Genomic DNA, 26428 nt, shown 5'->3' on the forward strand with positions numbered 1-26428 from the left:
TTTCAGAAAGTCGCACGGAAAGGAAGGGTTGCCAGATTTGGCGAGAAATCGCCCATTTTACGACAAAATTGGCGCCATGCCATAGACGGAGCGAGAACTTTCTAGAACGCATTCCTAGCGGGTTTCCTGGTTCATGTTCTCGAAGGTAAATTGAAAGCTATATATACCCTGCCTGTACTCGGAGTAGAGGTATGTTGAGTTCAATAGTAGTGTTTTGAGTTCAAGGATTAGCTTGAGAGCGACCGAACCGAGTCGGGAGCTGTACTTTAGTGCTCTGCCGTGAAGCTGTGTTTACCGTTACAGCCTGTAGGTTGTGTTGCTGCTTGTTTCAGCGTATTTATTGTAGTTTTCTACGCCTGTAAAGGTGTCTTTCTAATTGTTCTGTGTAATATTGGCGAATAAATTGTGTTTTGATTCTTCATCAAATGTTATTATCAATTACTCCAAATCCACGAACCTTCAGAACGCAACAATATTAAAGTAACAAGTACTCCTCTGCATGGTTTTAAAGAAAAAATTAAATAAAAAAGAAAACCACAGACATTTTTTTTTTTTTTTTTTGTGTGTGTGTGTGTGTGTGGAAATCAATCCCAGTGAGGTAGATTAAGTATACTTGTATTCTAATTTATTTATGCACTGAATGCGCATAAGTAACTGAATGCGCATAAATCTAAGTCTTGATGTTATTTTAGAGCTAATTTTTGTAAAAGTTAAAAATAAAAAAGAGGCACAGAATTTCATAAATTTGAAATATTTATTAAAACAAGAATCCAGGAATGAGAAATAAAAGAAATGAACATTTGCACATAGATACCAACACATAGCTAAAGACTTCAGCAACAATAAAAACCAGTGCAGTAAATTTTGCATTGCAAATCATCCCAAATTCAGAAGAATGCCTTAAACTTAATTGCTTAAACTACAAAATTACACTTAGTAGAGCCTGAATGAAAATACAAAGTGCATTTTCTTAGTTTAAATAATTTGGCATTTTAATAGCTTTAACAAGAGATGAGAAAACTTCATAAAGCTGACATATATTTCCTGGTTATTATTCAGCAGATCTTTGAATCTAGCCGTACCCTACGAAAAACTAGCAGTAAGCTAATATTTGGCACAAGTTATTATCAGTTTTGTACATACTTCCACCAGTTTCTTTAGTTTGCCAGAATTTTCAAGTCGAAATATTTTATTCTGACTATTAATAATTTTCCGAATTTGATAGGGTACCTTGAGCATGAAATCATGTTAGAAATTTTTTAGGTATAAGAGCACATTTTCATGTTGATAGATCAAACGCTTGTTGAATGCTAACAAGAAAATTGCAGTTAATTAATTCTTACAGAGAACCGTCAGCCTTATATTTGCTTCTAAAATTAATAATTTCTAAAATTCATAATTCAGCTTGTTAAAATTAATTTACACTTATAACAGGATAGATTTACTGAGCCCGCTTCCCCAAAGACCAAGTCCAGCCGGAATGCCAATGGCAGCATTGTGTCCGATGACGGTGCTGTAGGCAGCAAGGGGGGCAGCAGCTGCAATCAAAGGAGCAGCAGCAACAGCTGGAGCGGCGGGAGCAACTGGTGCAGCGTAGGGGCTTGCTATCATGGCGGCAGCAGGGGCACTGAGGGCGGTACCGGGTTCGTTGGTCTTGACAGAAGCTCTGAAGCCCAGGGCGTCAGCGACGTAATCCACTCTGCGAGCTCGGCCATCGATATCAGTGATGGTGTAGGCTCCTTTCTTGTTTCCGAGGGCGTCTCCCATTTCATCTCGGGAATTAGTAGCTCCGAGACCGTTGGCAATATCATAACCAAAAGCATAATTTCCTAGTGCCTAAATGAAAAATATTACTGTTAGTTCCAACAACGCTACAGTTGGTCAAATTAATTAAATGCTTAAACTTGTGTTAACTTCATGTGGTTGTAGAACACCTGGTTATTTGGATCTGCATATTTGAAAAGGGAAGACTGACATCATTTGACTTGTAGTGAATTAAGATTTCGAGAAGAAATATTATCTAGTTTAGGATTGAAAATGCTACTGTACAGTGGTGGCCAAAATTGTGGACACTTTTGGAAATTTTTATGTTTTTGAACTTTGTATGCTTATAGAAAATGTTGCGTTACACAAAATTCAAACTTGTATATATCATTTTAAAGAGAATTTATTACTGAATTCAATACAAAACACAAAACTCAATTATTTGCAATACAAAAATAGTTATATGTACTTTAATATAAATAAAAAACACAGTTATGAAGTGGTTTGTAATGTCTAGCTTTCCTGGCCAATCACTGTTCTTGTTCTGAGAACCAATCAAATGTTCATAACTGCCAGTAGAAGCTGACATCATGTTTACACTTGAAACAATTCATTATTTTGCTTTGTTCTGTAGAAGAAGGACCTGTTTCTTATACACTGCAATTACAAGTAGGAATTTTCGTAAAAATTTTTAATATTTAGTCAAGAAGCAATGACATCAAATAAATGCACTGAATTTATGCACTGAATGCGCATAAGTAACTGAATGCGCATAAATCTAAGTCTTGATGTTGGACTTAGTTGGAGTAGATTGGACACCTAGAAAGAGATGTAATATTATTGTGTTACGAGAAAGTGGTCTTTCCTATGCTAAAATTGCAAGACAGGTGGGTGGTTCAGTGACTACATCTGGAGTCCGAAAGTTTTGTTTACGATATCAGGAGACAAATTCAAAAAAAAAAAAAACAAAGAAGGAAAAGGCCGAAAAAGGTGCTCCACATCTATTGATGACAGAAGAATAAAAAGACTATGTCTCCAAGATAGAAAAATGTCATCAGCGGCCATCAGAAGTGATCTGAATGTTGCTGGTGTTTCTGTCAGTTCAAGAACAATCAGGAGAAAATTAACAGATGTTGGACTGAGAGGTAGAATTCCACGAAAAAAGCCTTATCTTAATTTTCAGCAACGAAAAAAAGACTACACTGGGTAAAGGAACACATTAATTGGACAGATGATCAGTGGTCACAAGTTATATAGAGTGATGAAACTAAGATATCGTTATTCGGTAGTGATGGAGGAAAATATGTAAGACGTAGAATGGGAGAAGAGCTACATCCTGACTGTATTTAAGCAACTGTGAAGAACCAAGTTAGTGTTATGATTTGGTCATGCATGTCAGCAGATGGTATTGGTCGCCTTCATGTCATCGATGGGACATTGAATGCCAGAATATACATTGACACTATTCTAGAACCAAAACTTCTACCTTCCATCAGAGATCTCTTTCCCAATAATGTTTCGTTTATTTTTCAGCAGGATTCTGCTCCTTGCCACACGGCTAAAATATCGAAAGAGTGGTTTCGTACAAAGAGCATTAAATTGTTGTCATGGCCAGGAAACAGTCCTGACCTCAATCCTATCGAAAATTTGTGGCACCCATTTGAAAACTCTTGTCCGAATAAGGTGCCCATCAAATAAAAGGGAACTAATTGAGGCTGTAATTGCTGCCTGGCATCATGTAATAACGAAAGAAGAGCTTAAAACTCTTGTCAGCTCAATGAAACGTCGATGTGAAGCTGTAATCAAAAATAAAGGATACCCTACTAAGTACTGATAACTCACTGCAATCATCACTATCTAATGTATATCGATAACTATTATCGTTTAAATTTTTTGTATTGCAAATAATTGAATTTTGTGTTTTGTGTTGCATTCAGTAATAAATTCTCTTTAAAAATGATATATACAAGTTTGCATTTTGTGAAACGTAATGTTTTCTATAAGCATACAAAGTTCAAAAACATAAAAATTTCCAAAAGTGTCCACAATTTTGGCCACCACTGTATGTTATCTTAATCATGGAGATTACAGAAGATTAAATCGTTCGAGAAGCTATCGAGAAGATGCTTTCAGGATATTCTCCAACTCAGGTAAAAGCAAAGAAGAAAGACAGATTAAAAGAGCCTTCTTGTTACTAGTATTATCTTGTACTTCAGGAATACATTTGTGCTAAATATGCTAAAATTTCTTAATGCAGTTTTGATTACTTTTATACGAAAAGCATATACATATTTACTAACAGCAGCTTCGCTGCCAGCCTTCGTCTGGCTTTTAAATGTACCGGAAAAATTGCTGAAGGCAACACCAAACGTTAAATTTAAAAACTGCTTATAATTTTACTCTGCAGAACAACTTCATAAACAAGTTATTACGTATAACAAAATTACTATGAAATAAGCAATATCCCTTAATACAAATATTTATTATCCTAATAAATAAATTAACCAACTTCCCTTTGCAAAATCTTAAGAACTCAAATGGTATAAAGGAGGTTAAGGACTTTGTTTCCTAAAAAAATCACTCAAAACTTTTCAGTATCTTAAAGACAGTGAAATGAGCAATAAATAATATAAAAGAATACAAAAAACAAAAAGTTCTGAAAAGCAAAGTATAATTAATGATGTTTCATCTTATATTTTCAAGAGAAAAAAATTACAATGAAATATGCTATATCCCTTAATACAAATATTAATTATCCTAATAAAAAAATTAACCAACTTTCCGTTGAAGAAAAAAAAAAATCATGCAAAACTTTTCACTATCTTGCACATAGTGAAATAAGCATAAAATAACATGAAAAAAACTCAAAGCAAAAAATTCTGCGCAGAATTTTACTCTGCAGTACAACTTTATCAAAAAAAATGTATTATAGATATATAAAAAAATGACAATGAAATATGCCAATCTCTTAAAAACAGTGACATAAAAAATACGATGAAAAGTTGTTGCCGAACCCATATTTCTAAAAGAATGAAACTGTTCAAAATGACGGGATTTCATCAAAAATCTATCAACAACAATAAGACAGGAAAATTGTTGCGAAAATCACATTTTTAAAGATGTAAGAAGTGTACTCGGAAGCTTCATTTAGAATTTTTTTTTTAAAAACACAAAATATTATCATTTTTCCAAAATTCTTTTTGTAAAAGCAGTGGCAAGGATAAAAGTTTAACGTGTACAAAAATCAAAGAAAAATAAACTGTACCTTTTTAAAAATAAACTTTCTTAGAAAAAATCCCGTTGAAAAGGTATTAAGCTTACTTTGTTAAATAAATACGTATTTAATCGATTTATTGAAACACAAAATAAATTTTGTAAAATAATTCGTAAAATAATAAATTAAGTTCGTAAAATAGCTAAGTGCCTATGTTTCATGACGATGTGAAAATGGAGTGGGTAGAGTAGAATCTCGCTTTCCCATAGCCCATTTTGTCTCAAAATGACGCTATTTCGTCTCAAAACATAAAATAAAAAAAAATTCTAAATCTACGAGGGTTGGAACTTTAATAGTGGCAACACAGCTGAAAAAACGCTACGCAACAAAACCAAAGAATATCGCGTACACCACACGTAAACTACATACCTTCCTTACCTCTCAGCAAAAAGACTCGTCCTGCCTACGTCACGCGCATGCGGAGTGACGCGAAGAACAAATCCTTGTATTAGCTCGCGGTCTAAAGTAATCGTTGTCAGGATGTTTTCAAAACAAGAACAACGATGTTGGATAAAAATTGAATGTGCCAGAGGTCGTACAGAACGACAGTGTCATCAAGGGCTTCAAGAGGCTTGCGGGGAATCTGCATTGGCTTACAGAACCGTAGCAAGATGTCTGAAAGCATTCAATGAAGGAAGCCAAACGTGGCAGACATGCTGCGGCCAGGTCGTCCGAGTGTCAGCGATGCAGACGTGCAAGCTGTTGCCGCAATAATGGACAGTGATCGTCGCCAAACGATTTGTCAGCTGGCCGGACAAACAGGATTAGCGCATACGACTGTGCTGCACATTCTGAAGGAAGGCCTGTCCATGAGAAAAATTGCTTCACGATGGGTTCCACATCAGTTGACGGAAATACAGAAATGGCTACGATACGATGCTGTCCGAACCCACCTGGAGCGTTATGAGCGCGAAGGAGATGCTTTTTCACGCCGTATCATTACGCTGAATGAGACTTGGGCCCGATCGTACCAGCCAGAACTGAAACGCCAATCAAACGAATGGCGTCATCACGGGTCACCACGACGTTCAAAATTTCGTCAGAACCCCAGCAATGTGAAAGTTATGGTGATTCTCGTATACGACTGTGATGGTGTCATCCTAACGCATACCGTTGCCCCACAGCAGACCGTCACTGCGCAGTATTACTGCTCATTTTTGGAGCACAATCTCCGACCAGCGTTGAGAAAAAAAAACGGCGACACTTTCAACAGAACGCTCCTCTCATTTTGCATGACAATTCTCGGCCGCATGCAGCGCAAGCTGTGACTGATTTGTTCAAGCGATTGGGCTGGGAAGTGCTTTACCATCCACCATACTCCCCAGATCTAATCCCTTGCGACTATGACTTAATTCTTAAGATGAAGGAACCACTTCGTGGCACTCGCTTCCAAACTGTTCCTGAGATTCTTGCGGCAGTAGACCGGTCCATTCAAACTATCAACAAAACAGGCTCTGCTACAGGTATTCTGCGACTTCCACATCGTTGGAAACGGGTTGTACACAATGTTGGCGACTATATTGAAGGACTGTAAAACATGGTGACATGAATCACTTTTGTATTCCTTGTAAATAAATAGTTGCCACTATTAAAGTTCCAACCTTCGTAATTTCGAAAAAATCTCTTCGAGGTGCACTGGCTCTTGTCTAGATGTACCTATGTACCAAATTTCGTAGCCGTGGGTCTATTAGCTTACGCGTTGCGCGAACGAAAGACACGCACACACACACAGACAGACTCTTTCTTTTATTATATGTAGAGATAATTTTCGGAATAATGCTTAGAGCAAAATAAATTGTATAACTGAATATTAAATAAAGAATTAAATTAATGTTAAAATTTATATAAACATGATGGTTTAGGTATTTAGTTATGGCCATACAAATAAATAATCTATACAGAATTTTACGGCAACAAATCACTACCTCGCGTAAAACTGATACACGTTAAAACACTAAAAGACAAGTTATCGGCAGAACATTTAAGTAGAGCAGACGTAATATGCATTTTAAATCTCTGCTCATTTAGCTGTCACACCGCATACGTGTTTGTAGACAGACTTTGAGAAAGCAATGAATGAAACGACGGAAAATGTTACTTTTCTCCAGGTGTATTTTGATCAAACAAAGTGGAAACTTTACATTTAAAATGCAAACATTTCAATTTATTTCCTCGAGTTCGTGAGCCAATAAAGAGAAGATTTCATTCTTTTTGCATACAAAATGATGCTAACGGTAACATATTGAATGAAATTTTTCTTGAGTTTTAAATTTCGATCCTTTAATTTGTATTTTAGATATTTTGTTTGCCAAAATCTATTGAAAGTATGCACAGAATAACTATTTTAAATGCAGTACATACTTTGTGTATGGAATTTCTGCTATAATATCACAGATTTTAAGCTTAAATGAATATTTTATGGCAAATAAACTATAAATTTAAAAAAATCTGGAGAATGAAGAAAAACTTGTCTGCACCATTTTAAACAAATACTTGTGAAAATATTCTAAATTAAACAATAATCAGATATAAAGGAATTTCTAATATGCAAATAACAGTATTTCAGCTACCAAGACTCTTAACAAGTTTAATAAAACTTGATAGTAAAACTTGCTAATAACAAGTACACTGAGATTTTTAACCTCCAGAAAAGAAGGGCAAATGTGGAAGGAAGAAAGGAAAACAACTCCCAAATCTGCTCGACTTCTACTTCGAAATACTATTATTAATTCAACAAAAACTAGCAAAGACCTTAAAAGAGATCTGTTGTCTATTGGTACTGGTATTCTTCTCTAAATGTGACGTATAGACTTCTCACTCCTGATCGGAAGGCGACGAAACAGGCTGATTAAAAAAGAACTTTTGATGCATCAAATGAAGCAAAAAAGATTATTGTGGGCCACAAATTACAAATCCTCGAGCATAAATGACTGAAAAGCGTCATTTTCAGCGATAAGACTCTTTCATTTGCTTGTGGTTGCACATATAACGTTGTTAGTCGAAGTATGGTAGAATCAATAAGACCTCAGCATATCCAGCAAACTGTTAAATGGATTCAAAAACAAGCATTTTGGGTTTTTTACTGAATTAATATGTTTTTTTTCGATGACATTGGAAGTCCAGTTCATATTGGTGGAATGATGAATTAATAAGAGACTGTAGGAATGTTTAAACGAAGAATTGTGTCATTCTCGGAAACCTACGTAGGGACATTTTAGTATGACTTAATTGCATGTTACAGTTCGAAATCTTCAAAAGGTGCACGCTGAAAAATAAAATCATTTTGCTAAATTGATCTGGAAATTCACTAGCTTTAAATCTGATTGAAAAATTGTAAGATAGTATTTTCAGGGAACATATTAGCAAAACGGATTATACAACAAATATGGGCGTAATAAACCTTAAAACTGTGGCTCCATGACAAAGAAGTTAAAAACATATGTTTGTAGAATTAATGCCTTGTAGAGTCAAAGAATTGAGTCAATGGAGCATTCTAGAAGTCATTTCTGTTAAAGGAGGACAAATTGCCTATTAATTTTATAATTATCACAGTATATGAAGGTGCGTACATAAATTATCAGAACATCGCTTTGACCCAGTTAATTTGCACACTAATAGTACTAATTTAACACTTACGATATGTTCAAAATTTTTAGTCCAAAGGGGCTTTGTCCCTGAAGGACTATTGTTTTCGTTTTGCGATTTTACGCTGAATCACTCTGAATGTCCGTTTCACTTTTCAAACTGTTGCCACTAAATACTATCGCCCTGTATTATATTTAAAGAAATTAAATAATAAAGAATATGCATAAATGTATGCATGTTTCTTGCGTTGCGAGAAAACAACTTTACCTAGAGCCATCCAATTTTGACTGACGTAATCCTACTGCGAATATGGGCATCTGGAAATCCAAATTTGAAATTTGGAATTTATGTTATGATCGGTTTCATATTTTGTAAAACTTTAACGCAATTTTGATTAACAAACTCAACGATTTAAAAACGAGCAATGGCAACATTCTACAGGAGGGAAAAAATCCTTTTTATCTCCAGCTCGCGGAACTGTGTATGGGAAATTCTAAAGAAGTGCTCATTTTAAAATTATTTTGCGACACTGCTGTTGAGGCCCACCAGCGGCCGAGTGGTAAAGTCGCTGAACACTGGTAGTAAACTGGAATTTTAAATTCTGTTGTTGTTGTTATTCTGTTGTTGGTCCGAGGTTCGAAACCCGCGAACGGGCTGGCTGCATGGGCGTTTTCGTGGTTTTCCCCATGTGTAACGTGTATACGAGCCAGTTTCCCTTAGAAAGTCCTCCACGAAGGCATTCCTCCTCTTAGGCAGATAGCCCTCGAGGCTTTGCCATAATACACACACACACACACGACACTGCTGTTGAACTGAATTTTATGGCTTAAGTGCAAAGAAGATGATAATAAATAAATAAAGGTAACACACAAAACGTTAAAAAAACGCCTCTTTGGACGTAATTTAAAATCTGAAACCTTTCAGATTTTTTAATTTTTTTAGTGTGTGAATATTAAATTATTTACTTCTGATTAATACAAAAGCTTCACTTTAATTCTGTTAGTGTATCACTTTAGGTGCTGGAACATGTGATCAAAATATCTTTCACTATATAAGCGTTTTAGGCAATTCTGCTTCATATAAAAACTATATACTGATTATTGATGCGTCGAACTACATATATGCACCAGGTACATAGGTTGTATTTAATTACTTTTTTATTACTACGAGTTATGCATACTTACATCTTGTTGCCTTGAGCTGGTACTGACCCCAGTACTGATGATGGGAGCAGACAGAATAGCGGCGGCGTTGGCAGCTGCAAGTGCAGCGCAAAAGATGGCAATCTAAATATAGAAAGAATTTTTGTATTATAATATTTCAGTAACAACGGATTTGTACTTATTTCAGAGTAAATTTTAATTGAATTTAATTAAAGTACTCAGCAAGAAAAAATCAAATGCATTATGGAATGTAATAAGTGGGTTATTTTAAACTTGTCTTTTAAGACAGTTGAAAAAGGAATTCAATTTTATTTCAGCAAATATTTTGCTACTAGTTTAGATATTTAAAACATCACTATTGCAGACTCGTCAGAGAAAAAGCGAGCTTATAACCATCTGAATTTATAATACAGTGTTCAAGAATGGCAAAATGTATTACTTTTATTAAAATGTTTCATGAATAGAAAATGAAAATGGTGGATGTTAGGAGAATTATCTACGAATAACTTCTGAGACTTCATTGCAAATTTTATTTTAATATCTTCAACAAAAGGCACAGAGAACTCTATTGTTAAATTTGTGAAAGGAATATGATTTACACTAGATTTATTTTTGATTATGAATGTGTATATATAGTTCCTTAAAAGTAGTCATCAATAAATGTTTCAAGTAACATTCGTGAAAAAATTTTGAAAATATAATATACTTTTCCGCAGAGAAAATATAATGTACTAGATACATGGAGGCCTAAGAATAAATCTGACTGAAATTAGTTCATAAAATTCAGAAAGTAAACTGGAATTTTAAACACTGTGGATGATTCTGTTGTTGTTGTTATTTATGCTCACTTGTCGTGACGTAGTCAGCCCAAGGAATTCCTCGAGGCAAGGAGCACAATTTACGCCTGTAGTTGGCAACAGCCCCGAGCACCATACAGGTGATAGTACGATTTGGCTGAATTCCGCCCCCAATTTTGATGGACGGAACGAGTCTGAGAGTCTCCACCCCTCTCCCCTTTCACTTTTGGCTCGCCGCGTATTTAGAGAGCCGCTGCGCCGCACCGATATACATTTACAAACATCCATGCCTTTTCCGAGATTCGAACCCGGGACCTTCGGCACGGCAGTCAGCGATGCTAACCACTATACCAGTTGGGAGATACGGATAATTCTTATTTTATCTAACAAGATGCTGAAAATGCGATATCTTTGAATCCGCGGCTTCGAACAGCGAGAGAATACATCAGCCCAAGATTAATAATTCATCAATATTTGATTTACTGCATAGTTACATAGCAGTTAATTACAATTAATCTGCTCTTAACTTTTAATCTCTTCTTAATACATAATCCTTTTCTTACATATTAGTTTTTCCCCCCGAAACTTGCAGAGATTAGTAATGAATTGTTAAAGTTCCTATTTTTATAACTTAGAGATAACTCTTATGTGTCTTGAGGTATTTTAATAAACAAACAAAGAAATTCATTTTCACAATATTTATATCAGAATGCTTTACTTGTTTGCTGCTTAATCAGATGTGAGGTTTATATTATTTTTACTAATAGTTATTTTAATTTGCTAGTCTTTTGTGTCATTCATTTATCTCCCGTTTCCGCGCCGGGAAGTAATGAGTTATAGTCAATGTGAGAGTTTGTAAACTAAAGTAACGAAAACGTTAATCAGAGCCTGTTCGCTACTGAGTGTGCATGATGTTGTTTCTACTAGCTGTTTGAATTCTGAATCTCTCGGCTTCGCATTTTTGCCACCAGCTTTCAGTATCCGGCCGGTGTAGGTTTCTGAGTCAACTTGCTAAGTTAAATTAATTTATATAGTTTTGAACTATTTATCTTTAAATTTAGTTTAGTTTGCTATGATCTTTGTCGCCATGAGTAGATTATGGATTTGTCTGTAAATAACTTATAAGGTATTTCTCCGGCTTTCTTAGCATGCCCTCTTAGTGTAGTGGTCAGCACACTCGGCACATACTCGAGGTGTCCGTGGTTCGAGTCCCGGTGAGGGCAATGCTCATTTTTCATCTCTCCTGCTTTAAAAAAATACACAATGTCTCTGTTACCGTGAAAGACCGAAATTGTAGAATGTCGACTTTCACCGGAGAATATCAACATTCACCAAATACGTCGGTGAAAGACCGAGTATTTCACTACATTCTCGTATATTCGGACCCTCACCGGTGTATGTCGACAATCACAGATATGCTCTGGTGAAAGTCGAAAAGAGAGGTCATAAAGTGCCTAAATAGTTTAAGTTGTTGCAATAAATAAGATTTGAATCCCATAATTTAGTAAGTTTTTTATGACTGTTATTTTATTTTCTCATTTAGAGCGTACTGTATAATTAAGTAAGTTTTTAACTTGTATTATTTTCCTTTCTCATTTTGAATGTGTTGTGTGTTTTAGGCTCTGATGTTCTTAGGTTCTTATTTCAAGTCTCGAGTGCGTTTATTCGCGACTGAATGACGGAGAAGAAAATATAATATTGTTATATGTTCAACATTCACCATTAGTACATGGTGAATGTCGACATTGACCGGTGTAAGTCAGAAATAAGAGTATTTGCAAAATATTTTGGACATACACCAAGAGACTATGTGAATGTTGACATTCACCGGTGAAAGTCGACATTCCCCAGTTTTCGGTGTTTCACCGTAACATCTCTACAAACTGAGATCAACAAAAGGGTCCTTTATACCTTCCCCCTGTTTTACTTATCTTCTATTCTTAGCCATAAATTACCAACAGACTAAGTCTGTTGGTATCTAGTAGCAGTATATGCTAGCCACGGATACTAGGCGTCACACAGAAAATTTCCAGTTGTTCGTAATATATATGTTAAATTTTAAAATCTTAAATCTGTTATAAAATTACAATTTCTTTAATCAAGAATATCTAACCTAGTAGACCTATCTTCGGAAAAATTATATACTTTTTCGCCTCTCCATTTTCTTTCAGTAAAATATTTCAAAAAGGTTTGAAAAATTCCAAGGGAAATATTTTACAATACGCAGAAGCAATTTGAATAAGCAATTTAAGCGCAATCTATTGATCACAATGTTGCACGTAGACAAGTCTGTAAATTATGCAACACTTAAAAAGCTTAAAACTATTTTCTCGCATTTAAGAAAAGAGTTCACTTACCTTTGCAATCATTGTTAGCGTTTGCTATCAATTTCGCAACTGGGAACACGAAAGGGAAAACTTTGAAGAGGTTTTTTATACTCTTCAGAGGAATTCACTCTAGGTCGTAGAAGCAACGAAACATGTTAGAATGGGTGGGGCACATGTTAGGAACATTAAAAAATAAAATCAGGTTAATCCTCCGAATTTTCTTAATATGTATTCGATGAGCGCTTGAACTTGTTCCGGAATTGACAAGAATAACTACCACATGCTTATGAACTAGTTTAGATTCCTTTACCATTCATCCACGTGAAAAGCACGTGAATTATGAAACAAGATCGATGCGATTATACTGGAGTTCCCTTGAACATAGCTTTAATTGCAATTTTCTTTAAGGTAACTATTATTGTTCTTCCCGTAACTGTGATTAAACATCTGAAACTTTATATAATTGTTGATTATGTATGTAAAAAAGCTAATTAAAAGCCCAGCTTCGTGAAATAGTGTGAAGTTCCATGTAAAAAAAGCAAGGTTTTAATAGAGATGATTCTTAATATTCTATAATATTCTAATTAAGGCCGTCGTGCGAAGACTTACACTCATTTAAGAAATTTAAAGATATTTTTGCAAAGATTTCCTTATACAACAATTGTGGGCAATAGATTTCATAATTTAAAGATGCTTCAAGTTATAAATCTGATTCTAGACTGGAATATAGAAAATAACCTTCAACTACAGTAAGACCTCGCTTAACGCGGTGGATACGTTCCATCAAGTAGAGCGTAATACGAAACAGCGCAAAACGAGGCTATCTTAACATGTAAATAATGGGGTTAGGGAAAGATGGATAGGAAATTGGTTAGGTATTAAATTTAATAATTTTTTTAATAAAAATAAAACCAAACATTTATTTCTTATAAAAATAAAAACGATATAAACGAATATACTTATAAAAAAACAAATAAAATTCTCAGTCAGTCAGATTATTCAGTCTATTCTGTGTTTCCAATTTTCTGCTTTTTTGTCAAGAAGGCATCTAATGTTGAATCTACTGAAGTTGCCAAATTCAATGCAGCGCTGATTTGAGATTGACGTTCACCAGAATCTAATCTTCTAATAACATGCATTTTAATTTCCAGTGAAATGCTTTTTCTGGTTGCTTTCTTTTCTTGTTTTTTTATTATCACCCATGATAAAAACTAAAGATCATAATATTTGTCACTGTATTAATCGTTATAGTATTATATAAGTTTATACTTACAATAATGTCAACAAATGTTTCAAATGATAAAAATGCGTCCGGACAGCACCGCACCAAACAAGAAACACAACTACACTGTTTCGGATATATTATTTGGAAACCTAGCGCTGCGCACAATTTCAGGGAATCACCGGGAATAAAAGAGCGCTAAACCGAAACAGCGCTAAAGGAAACAGCGTTAAGCGGGGTCTTACTAAAGCTGAATGGGAAAATGCAGAAGTAGGTAGATAAAACCCGCATATGATCCAATCTCATATAACTTCTTCATCAACATATTCTTATCTGGACATGGTCCTTTCCCCACGTACTACTTTGCACGAAATTTGAGCGATTCAGACAAGTGCGTATATGGGGAAAAGGGAGACCCAGAACACTATATTTTCAAGTGCCAGCTCACAAAAGCGCTACACTGCAAAGGAAGGTCACAAATTACGCCTGAGTACATTAAATGCATGCTAACGATCCCTCAATTACAACAAAAGGTTTCCTTGATTATGAAGAAACTTTTCGCATATAAAAGAAGACATATGTCAAGGTGTTATGACATCTGTTTAAATACCTCTTATTCCATAACTTGCAATATTAATGCAAGATTTCAGAAATATTGCAAATGTCTGAAACAGGCTAAATATGGTATGAATAGTTTTTACAAAATAATTACATTAAGAATTTGAACTGTATTAGGACATGAGGGGGAAAAATCTTGTAATAATTAAATCATTAATTAAAAAAAATAATATACGACTCTATTAGATATATTAGTGTAAATGTAAGTACTACGCGATCTTCTAATATATATTTTATGTGTTTATGATACATTAATGAACAAAAATAATAATGTAAGACTTCAGTGCTGATGCAGTTGTGTGTAACAAGTTAAAAAATGAAAGGAAATGTATTAATAAGATATTTCGCCTTAGTAATTCAACTAAGTATAATAAGATGCACAAAAAAAAAAAAAAAAAAAAAAAAAAAAAAAAAATCTTCCCTAATTAGTTTCTTAAAAAGATGTTTATTATAATTCGATATAACTAGATATACTAATGTAAATATATTGTTTGTATGAAGTACAATGTACAATGAAAGTTTGTATGTATGTTCGAAGTAATTATGTTATTTCAATCTGCCATAATCCAACTTTTGTTAATAGGTCAATCTCTTTGTAATAATTGTATACTGTGTCTTTGTAATTGTATATTCAATACGTAAGCCTAGTATTGATGTAAAATTACTATGTAAATGTCTTGGTATGCTAGCATCCGATGCGGGCCAACTAAAAGCCCAGCGGGGTACAGTAGTGCAGCGGGGCAACACTTGTAAAAGTCACTGACGAAGTTCTGGTGCTCCGTCCACTTTTCCCTGTCCCTGTATATATTCTTGTAATATAATCCAAGCATCTAAACAACATTTAATTGTTATTAATAACTCCGTAATACAGTGATAAGTAATTAAAATTCTCACAGATATTCTCTGAAAATGAAATCAGAAAAAGACGTTCACAGGAGGAGAAAACTGAAGACAGTTTAAACAGAAAAGATGAACCGTTTGCTAAATTAAAAATTCAATCGCTGTTCACTCGAAATAAATATTTACTATTCATCTTCACATACTATAAATATTTATGAGTAGTTTAAAACAAAAAGATAAAAGCAAAATTACTATTTCTCAAAACATCAAAGAACATTTTAATCACCTACCTCCCAAAATAATAATAAATAAAAAAAAATCTGAAAGCTTTCAGATTTTATGTTAAGCCAAAGGCGAATATTTTTTTTTCGTTTTGTGTGTTGCCTTTATTTATTAAATACAATTCAGTTCAGCAGCAATATCGCAAAATAATTTAAAAAGAGTATATTTTTAAGAATTTCGGATACACAGTCTCGCGCGCTGGAGATAAAAATGTTTTTTCTCTACAACGTTGCCATTGCTCGCTTTCAAATCCTTGACTTCGTTAATCAAAAATTTATTAAAGTTTTACAAAATATGAAATCTATAATAAAATAAATTCCAAATTGGGATTTCCAGATGCCCATATTCGAGTAGAGGAGTACGCTATTCAAAATTTGATGTCTCTAGGTACCGATGTTCTTTCACTGTGCGAGAAACGCACATACATTCATTCAGATTCTTCATAATTTAATTTCTTTAAATATTACACAGGGCTCTAATATTTTGTGGCAACAATTTGAAAAGTAAACCGACATTTATAGTGAACCAACGCAAAATGCCAAAACGAAATTAAAATCCCTTCTGTTCCAACACTCTTTGGGCTAAAATCTGAAAGGATTCAGATTTTAACGGTCGCCGAAAATGGTTTGTTAAGGTTTTCTTTACCCTCTCGCAGAGTTCTCACAGATACTCTCAGTCTTTACCAGTCTATTACACTCTCTCATACCAATCCATTTCGTTTTGCAGTTTTAACTTTATTATTAAGGACAATTCCCTTCGCACTTCTAAAAGTCTAAAAAATAGTTAAGCTTATTTATTGCGAAACGACGGAAAATGGATCATCATTGTAAAACAAAGCAGTCGACGAAAAATACAAAAGAAAAAGAATGCGTGGGATAACAGTAGTGATAGCAAATGATATTATTTAACGCGTGTGTCGTATTTGCGCAATGCTTAGGGAAAAAAAAAATTGTAAATGTTATGTGGTTTCCACACCAAAATTGTAAGAAACCTTAGTGTAAACAAAGATTATGAAGACATCTAATTTCAATCAAGAGAGCTTCCTCTTTTACACGCAGAGATGAATCGCTGCAGGCCTCGTATCTTGAAAACTTGGTATCTTATAAACGATATTTAAAAATGCGGTATCTTGGTATCTTTAAAACGACATCTAAAAGGTTTTGCAAACAATCTATATTCGCTTTTGATGTAAAATAACCTTTTGTATTATTTTTTGACTTGGAATATACCTTAGTTTAGTTAATATGTATATACCAGAAATATTCTTTGCGTAAGAAAAGTATTACTTCCATTTCAAATCTATGCAATCCGAAGATTTTAGACATAGTAATAATTGTATATGGATATTATTGTTAATGAATGTACTGAAAGATTATTAATTTGTAGAGTTTCTCATCTACCTCAGAAAATAATTAAATTAATAATTTTAATAATAAAACTTACGATTTATGTAATGTTAAGTAGCTAAACATCTTTCCGAAGTAACGCTTATATACTTGATTTCATGAACTTAAAATTGAAATTAATGCAAAATTTTTAAACAATTCATCTAGGAACTTTCAGGATGTAAATAAATGCATTGTTTTCTAACTTTAGAAGTCACACCTCTTTCAAAAGTGGACCAAAATTAATACATTTATTCCGTCTTACCAGAAAAAATACTTGCATAAAATAATGAACTTCTTTTAATATCTTTCCAACAACTATTGCAGAATACCAAATAAAGATAGATATGTTATTTATATTTATTGTAAATTAACTAGGTTAAAAATAAAATACGTTATTTCAGAGCATTTTTGCATTGTAAATAGCACATTCTTTTTGCAAGGGAAAAACAATAATAAACAAAACAAAGAAACTAAACAAATATGATATTGAATATTTTAATAATTATTTAAGATTTCTGATTTTACAAATAGCTTTTAATTAAAAAATTTAACAATAATTCGATTTTAACTGCGTAACAAAAGTCGGAAGCCGTGAGTAGCTTTTAAAAGCCCCACTTCACGGCTTTTTTCTTTTTAAGTGTTTAGTTTTAGTGTTTAACAAATATGATATTAACTTCAATTTATTTCAGGAATCTTTCCTCTCTCCCATACAAATAACCTCCTAACTGGAACTTTTATTAAAATTTTCCGATAAAAGTACTATATAACCGTTTAACTTCGAAAATGCTATTATGAATTACTTAAAATGATCAATATTCCAAAATTAAAGCGCGTGAAATATGCTTTGGAAAATAAAAAAAAAAATAAAATCTGAAAGCTTTCAGATTTTACATTACGCCCAAAGTGGCGTTTTTAAAAAAGTTTTGTGTTCTACCTGTATTTATTAAAAATCATTTTCTTTGCACTTAAACCACAAAATTTAATTCAACAACAATATCGCACGAGCATAGCTTTAGAATTTCCGATATACAGTCTCACGCCCTGGAGATAAAAACGTTTTTTTTTCCGTACAGTATTGCCATTGTCGCTTTGAAATCGTTGAGTTGGTTATTCAAAAATTCGTTAAGGTGTTACAAAATATGAAATCGATAATAAAACAAATTTCAAATTCCAAATTCGGGCTTCCAGATGCCCATATTCATTGAAAGATTACGGTATTCAAAATTGGATGGCTCTAGGTACCGTTGATTTATCACAATGCTAGAACATACATTTATTCAGATTCTTCATTATTTAATTTCTTTAAATATAGCACAGGGCGATAATATTTGGTGGCAACAGTTTGAAAAGTGAACCGCCATTTATAGTGCACCAACGCAAAATGCCAAAACGAAACTAATAGCTTTTCTGGGCTAACGGCCTTCGGTCTAATAAAATTTATATTTAGAAGGCAATGTTAAATTTTTTTAATAAGTTTTGCGATAATTACTCTCTGTTATTGCTGCACGGAAACAATTACAGCTATCAAATAGCTAAACGAGTCAGCTAAACAAGTCCCGGTTGTAGCCTAGATTAATTGATTATTACTTCAAAATGTATGATGCAATATTATTCTTTTGTTGCCATATGGCAACTCCTATATTTACTAAACATGCTTCAATGTCATTCAACGTATAAAGGGCGGGGTCTGAAATTCACATCTAAACCATCACTTCCTACATCATTTACATTCTGCATATTCAAGGTATCGAAAAGAGTATATAAGTAACTACCCCCCGTCAGTAAATCATAATCTTATTGAGTAGATCAATACTCCCTGAACTCCTGAAAATGTTTGCTAAGGTAAGATTTCTTTATTTGACAAAAGTACTGTTTTGTTTACTATTTAACTTTTTACTTAAGGTTACACAGAACATCTTTTCAAAATGAATGTCCCCAAATAAACCTAAAGCTTAAAACTATGTTTTTTAAAGTAACTGTCTTTTAAGGTATTAAAACACTTATTAAATAACAAGAAAACTGAAAATCTTATTTAGAATGCCTTTTTTTAATGTCAAATAATGCATTAGTTTTGTGAAATTTAAATCTTATTTACGAAACAGAATTTAAAAATTTTGTAATTCTGACACCAGTTCACTTGAGAGTTCTTGAAGATGTTACTTGTAAAATTTAAAAAAATAGCCTAGAAAAGAACATTTAAAACAGAATAATTAAATTAATTTTATATTTCTAATTATAAGTGCAAAGGGGCTTTGTTCCTGAAGGACTATTGTTTCCGTTTTGCGATTTTGCGTTGAATAACTATAAATGTCCGTTTGAATTTTCAGACTGTTGCCACCAGTCCTGCATTATATTTGAAGAAATTAAATAATGAAAAATCTGCATAAATGCATGTAAATTTCTCGCATTGTGATAATACAACTGTACATAGAGCCATCGAATTTTGAATGACGTAATCATGTTACGAATATGGGCATGCGGAAGACCAAATTTGAAGTTTGGAATTTGTTTTATTATCGATTTCATATTTTGTAAAACTTTTAACGAAATTTTGATAAACATATTTAAGGATTTCAAAGCAAGCCATGGCAACGTTGTACAGATAAAAATGTTTTATCTCTAGCGAGTGAGACTGTGTATCAAAAATTCTAAAATATGCTCAATTTAAAATTATTTTGCGATATTGCTATTGAACTGAATTTTATGGTTTAAGTGCGGAGAATATGATATTTAATAAATTCAGGTAGCACACAAAATATAAAAAAAGCCCCTTTGTGTGTAATTTAAAATCTGAAACCTTTCGAATTTTTTTAACTCATTTTAATTATTTGGTTTTAATATATAATTTTTTCGTGTTTTTTTAAATATGTTGAAATTGTCTTTGTTTCTTTTCACTTTCCGAATAAAAGAAAATCACAAATCCGAAAAATCATGATATGTTTTCAGTTTTAGATTTATGAGTTGTAAGAAATTTTTGAACTCAGTTAATAAAATAAAAGTCGATAGAAGTAATTTTTATTTTATCTTTAATTGATTTTAATTCATGAAAACCATTACTTTCAAATAAAGGTAAATAGTTTTCTTACGAGTCTTACAAATTTCTGCTAAAAAGATCATTAACAATTTTTAAAGTTTACCGTTATCTTCTCTTTTGTAAAATGTGGTAAATTACCTCGTAATTGTTTTATTAATAGGAATAATCCTTCTTCTATACTAAGAATTAAATAAGTACTCATAAACTGCGTTGTAAACTTCTAGTCTGCTCAATAAAAATATATAACAGAAACTTCTAGTCTGCTCAATAAAAATATATAACAGAAACTTCTAGTCTGCTCAACCAAAATATATAACAGGAACTTCTAGTCTGCTCAATAAAAGTATATAATAGAAGACCAAACTATTTTGAACTGAATTTTTTAATTGCAGACGACTAATTTTGCAACAATGTAACAGCGTCATAGCGTAAAATGAAAATTCTACTTTGTAGATTTTGCAATGTTTTTCTAATGAAGCTATGCAATATTATGAATCTTTTAATCTCAATTTCGCTATTATTGCCGTTAGTTAAATTATAGATTAAGTTACTATTATTATGATTATAGCTTAAATTCTTGCAGTTTAGAAATAAGTTAGCTTAAAATGAAAATTAGCTAAAACAAGTACGTTTTTAAGATGGACGTAAGCAAGTAGGACGATAACACGAGGCAAAGTCATGCTCGCTTCCAATTCTGAGATGTTTTTTGTTTAGGTTAAAATAAAACTCCGAATAATGATTATTGGAGAAGTCAAACAACAAGAAGCGTTATATTTGTAAGCTAGTCCTGAACAACGCTGATTCTTATTGTTTGAATTCCCCAAAAATTTGTAATAATTTAAAATAAGTAAAAAATTCTAACTTAATAAAAGGTTTTGATGCATTGAACTCTATTTAAGTGTACATAGAAATAGAGTTCTAAAACATTACATGTATTGTAACGTAACGTAAGCTTCAAAATGATCGCTATATGTAGACGTCGTTGACAGATCTTATTGCTACCTCTACCTTAATATAAATTCTAAAGGTGAAAATTACCGTAACTAAAGAAAAATATGTTGTAACTAAAATCAAATACTTCTGACCACGTCTTTGAAAATCTGGAGTATTATGGATTGATAAAAATTCATTAAATTAACTTTGAAATAATTCGGTTTTTTTCCTATTCAAAAATGACGTTTTAAATTATTTATCTAAATAAAATAAAATAAAATAAAAGCCACTTATTTATCATCAGTTACCATTTCTGGATGATGTAAATCTGTTTCTAAAATACCTATTTTCTTTCCCATTTTAAAATTACTTAATACAGGTAGAAAACAAAATTTGACATTTAGCATTTCATTTTACTAAAACTGTATGAAAAGAGTCATATACTTTAATTCAAAGCCAAAGTAACGAGTCTGCAAAATCGTTGTTTGAAAAGAGAAAAAGAAAATGTCTGATGAGGACACTACGTGACTTTATAGTATGGCCTATTAAATTATACGCACTTTTTACTGGATTGAGTTTAAACCTATTTCCTCTAATTTCATTAGATTTCTCACACAATTAATGCAATTCTCACTTTGCGGAGAGGCAAAAACACATAAAAAGCTCAAAAAATCTTCATTAAAGATTTTAAAATGCAGAAAAACATAAGTGTAAAATACAGTTAAAAAAGTTTAAAAAACAATTCTTACAACTGCAATTGAAATTTCTACACACACAAAAATAAATAAATAAATAAATAAATAAAAAATAAAAATTCAATTCGGCCAGCGGGCAGCAAGTCAGATTTTTCGGGGAACAGAACTGAAAGTTTACTTTTGGTTTCACTCGGCAAAAAGACACTGAAGTTGGTGCACAAACTAACTTAATTTACTAATCTACTAAATGTTTTCAAATGTAAACAAATGGAGGTTCGGTTAGGCTTAGTGACACTTAAACAACTTTTAAATTGTTGATAATTCAACATCTATTGCATGCAGATTAACTAAAGGGACTAACTTAAGATTAGTTCTTAAGCAATACATAAAAACAACATAATTCAATCACTTTTAAAGCAAAACAGTTTCAACGTTCTGAGGCTACTCGTTCGTGAGTCATGCGAGTACGTGCAGACGTTACGAAAAGAAATTTCTTCTAAATCCATTGTACTATCTTTTTGAAAAAAAAAAGAGTCTTTTATTCTGTCCGTACGTGCAGATGTCATGCAAAAACATCGTTCAAATGGGTTCGAGCGCGGTCAAAATGGGTATTTTCTTCTTTGAACATAGTATAAAATGCTGAAAAATGGCATAATAGATGGATACATTTAAAACACCAAACAATTCTCTCATGATTAAGGTGTAGAACCTATGTAGTTTAAGTAAGTAACGCCTTTTTTCTGCCTATTTAAAACAGTTTTAAATGTGGATTTGTTCGGTTATAATGTCTTTATTAGTTATTTAAATTAGTGAGTTTTATAACTAAATGGAAATTATCTAAAAATGATAACCAGCTCCGGACAGTTTAGAAGATAGGACACTTGTCCTCGGAGAAGGCTTTGGATTCGATTCTCCAGCCGAAGTTCAGAATTCTACAGCATGAAATAGCAATACTACATTTCTAAGCATCGTAAGTTCCTAATCTTTAAGTTGAGAAAATGATTCAACCTGAATAAATCAAATTTAACAATTAATTTTAATAAAAATTGTTAAACAATTAATAATTATGAAACGAGCTTTGTTTATTAATTTGGAGAAACGAATTGTTTTCTTGACCCCTCAAAAAATTCTTCTTTAAATGTTACAGTTCTTAAATTTTCAAAGAATTTTCGTAAGCAAAATATTTATGTGAGTGGCGAAATAAAAAATTTTCTTACTTTAAAAAGATAAATATAGTTCAAAATTTTATTTAGCTTATATTTAGATAAGAAAACAGAGTGACACTGAAATGGCTGACATACAGTGTTTGGTTGTATTCAGTTCGTGCAATTTAATTTTAAATAGTTCTTAAAGCTGAAATAATTTTTCCTCCAGATTGCTGTTCTCCTCGCTGCTGTTGCAGCTGCTCAGTCTTCCACTTTGCTTGCACCCGGACTATTGAATGCTGGAATTCTAGCACCCTCAGCTGTCTCCACAACTTCTGCCGTTGCAATCCCTGGTGCAATCACAACTGACAACAGAATCATCGGAACTAACGGATTATGGGCCGGTTCTCCACTTTTACTCAGCAACAGAATCATTGGAAACGGCTTGATCGGAGCTTCTCCCTTTGCTCTCAGCAACGGAATCATCTCTCCTATCGGCCTCCGTAGCGCTGGATTACTCGCCGCACCCACAATGCTCAAAACTGTTCTCAAATAAACGGCTACTATGGACGTAAAATTTTCTAGCTCTATAGATGTTTATCAATCTTAATAAATTTCTTTTTGCATAGTTTGGGTTTTCTTTTATTTGATACTGACATACAAGTGCCGCGCAAAAGTTTTAGGCTAAAGATATATCTAATATTTTGCAGCTTATATATATAAGAAAAAGAGCTAGACTCTCTATATATAAGTAAATATATTAATTAAACACAAGCATCCAAAATTGAAAATAAAATAAAATTGGAATCAAAACAGGGCAATTCCCTATTAATATTAATAACTGAAACCGTGGATAAAAGGTCAAACATCGTAGCTAATCATAATCAAAATTATTATAAGAATTCATCAGTAAAATAAATCCTAAACAATTAAAACGCTATTTGGTAATATAAATAAAAACTACCATTTAATCTCCTTTGTCTGAAAACTTAATTCAGAACTCATCAGGAAAAAATTAGAGTTTCATAAAAGTCGATTAATATGTCGCGAATACATGTGTCATTCTTCTGAATCATTTGACATCAAAAACTGATGAAAGATTCAATTAAATTTTCTTAAAAATATTAAAATTTAGACTAGAAGAGAAACACGCTAATGTGGCAATCAAAATCGTAAAAACAACCTTGTATTTAGCGTAATTATATTGAAACACTCAATTGATTTCGAGGGCAGCTAAAAGTCCCTCCTCATCAGGAGAAAGAAATACATAGATAGAAGAAAACTAAAGGGGAAGGAGCCTCAGAAACACGTGGTCCTTATCAGCACTGCACGTGGTTATAACCGAAATTTTAGCCTGAAGGTGCAGTTGCCCCTCGCTCCCTATTTTTAACTTCGTTAATTCTTTGTCCTTTCTGTTACTTGTTTGATCAGATAGCCTGGCTCAGTAAAAGTAGGCGGCCAGTGTAACTCTGATTAAACCTTTAGGAAGGAACCTTTAGCTGCCCTCGAAATCGATTAAGTGTTTCAATATACTTACGCGAAATACAAGGTTGTTTTTACGATTTTGATTATTAAAATTTAATTAAAACCACAAAACCGAGTCTCAAATGTATTCCGAATTTTCCCTACATGTATGCGATCACTTAGAAAAAAGAGAAAAAGGGTAAAAAACAGTACATTATGCAAAACTGACTGCTCTAAAAAGAAAAATTGCAAAGAAACATTAAAATGCAAATCAAACTTTCAAAAGAAATTACAGATTAAGGAGTAAAGGAATTAACTTTTAAATCAAATTGTTATTTAAAAGAAACTCAAAGAATGGGTGGTCCCTAATTATGTGAACCTGAATCTTTTAATACTATGAAAAAATGAAAAACTTTACTAAAGGATTTCCATAAATAAATTGTACATAAAATTCTAAATCCAGTTTTAACCAGCTAAGAAAACAGCAAACCTACTAAAAACAAACAAAAAAAATATTAAACAAAATGTAAACTGGAGGAAAAAAAAAAAAAAAAAAAAAAAAAAAAAAAAAAAAAAAAAAACATCGTTTTCCTAAGTACGGAGTCGTGCAAAAGAAAGTAGAATTCATAGCTCTACCCTTGGAGATGTAGAAAAGTTGAACTTCTTGGAAAAGAGTATGAAACATTCGTCTAAGCGTCCAAGACCAGACAACAGTATTTTTATGGGTTTATCCTGTTATACATATATATAACAAGATAGGTATGCCTTATCCAGTTAAACTTTGTATGTGGGAGTGAGACTTGTGAGAGTGGTCTGTGAAAAGTACAAACGACGAAGAAGGAGAGTAACAACGCATCATGGCGGCAGGTGAAACACTTCTAAAAGATAATGGCTACTGTAAAAACTTGTAGCGCGAAGACTTAACTGGCTTAAAGTTGACGAAAAAGGGAAATATATACATAATTATATGTATATATATATGTATATACACACACACATATATATATATTCAAAATAATGTAATTAAAAGTAAATTAAAAAGCCTGTGATTTGCGCTAAAGTTGCAATGTAATAAATTAATAATTCATAATAATTTGTAATAAGAAAACTTTCCATATACCATCTCCAAGGAACACAAATTCAATTTAAAACGATGAATGAAATTTTTTTTAGTCAGAATTTAAATTAGTATTTTAAATAGTAATTTCAATCTCCTTGTTTAATAAATCTGCTAAGAAAAATCTTTAATGTCAAAAATACCAAAATCAAAAGTAAATTTTAAGTTGTAAAAAAGTAGCTATTGTCATTGATTGCAGATTAATCGACTTATCAAGGAGATAAAACGATCTACCATCAATTAACAACAACTAAATTAAAAGAGAGCGTTTCATCTTACTTCGAGCCCACCAGCGGCCGAGCGGTAATGTCGCTGAACACTGGTAGTTCGGTCCGAGGTTCGAATCCCGCGAACGGGCTGGCTGCATGGGCGTTTTCGTGGTTTTCCCCATGTGTAACGTGTATACGAGCCAGTTTCCCTTAAAAAGTCCTCCACGAAGGCATCCCTCCCTTAAGGCAGATAGCCCTCGAGTGCTTCGCGGTAATCTAATAAACCAAACCAAACCAAACCATCTTACTTCGAAGTAAGCATCAAATTATTTGCTAGTTCCAAACTATAAGTCACGATGAATACTCAATCCATATAAAGACATTAGTCCATTTAAGCCAAAAGAATCTTATCAAACAAAATAGCAAATAATCTTAAAATTAAAGTTTCTCATTAAGAACACAATTAATCTGAACGAGATGCTTACTTTAGAAGACATACCCCCCTACACTCTCATTTTCAAACTCACAAACAAACGTAAACACATTAGAAAATTAAAATTTAATTTAAAAT

At 32.8% G+C, this 26428-nt stretch overlaps 2 protein-coding genes across 3 annotated transcripts in view; one reads left to right on the top strand and one right to left on the bottom strand.

Annotated features, from left to right (window-relative positions):
- LOC118189388 (uncharacterized) overlaps positions 1-23695 on the top strand; it is a 45729-nt gene extending 22034 nt beyond the window's left edge. Inside the window, exons 1-2 of one of the 2 annotated variants that reach the window (XM_035359975.1) lie at positions 18985-19102; positions 23297-23695. In XM_035359975.1, coding sequence (XP_035215866.1) covers positions 19091-19102; positions 23297-23623 — 339 coding nt within the window. In that variant the 5' untranslated portion in view covers positions 18985-19090 and the 3' untranslated portion in view covers positions 23624-23695. Of the gene's footprint in view, positions 1-18984; positions 19103-23296 lie in introns of those variants that run through there. The other variant, XM_085816090.1, reaches the window with a different exon arrangement.
- LOC118189375 (adult-specific rigid cuticular protein 15.7-like) lies at positions 746-13044 on the bottom strand. The gene is made up of 3 exons (XM_035359970.2): positions 12941-13044; positions 9808-9909; positions 746-1836 (listed from the first exon to the last, which is right to left on the bottom strand). Exons 1-3 carry the CDS (start codon positions 12950-12952, stop codon positions 1426-1428), a joined length of 525 nt encoding a protein of 174 aa, XP_035215861.1. The 5' UTR covers positions 12953-13044; the 3' UTR covers positions 746-1425.
- Positions 23696-26428: the final 2733 nt, after the last annotated feature.

Source organism: Stegodyphus dumicola, chromosome 4 (genome assembly GCF_044657685.1).
Source record: "Stegodyphus dumicola isolate Sdum_Otavi_A_Nest chromosome 4, ASM4465768v1".
Taxonomy (NCBI): domain Eukaryota; kingdom Metazoa; phylum Arthropoda; class Arachnida; order Araneae; family Eresidae; genus Stegodyphus; species Stegodyphus dumicola.

Excerpts from the sequence above, each read along its gene's own strand:
- LOC118189375 (XM_035359970.2), bottom strand. Across the intron at positions 1,837-9,807 it reads CCAGCTCAAGGCAACAAGAT|GCACTAGGAAATTATGCTTT; the intron begins GTAAGTATGCAT and ends TTTTTCATTTAG.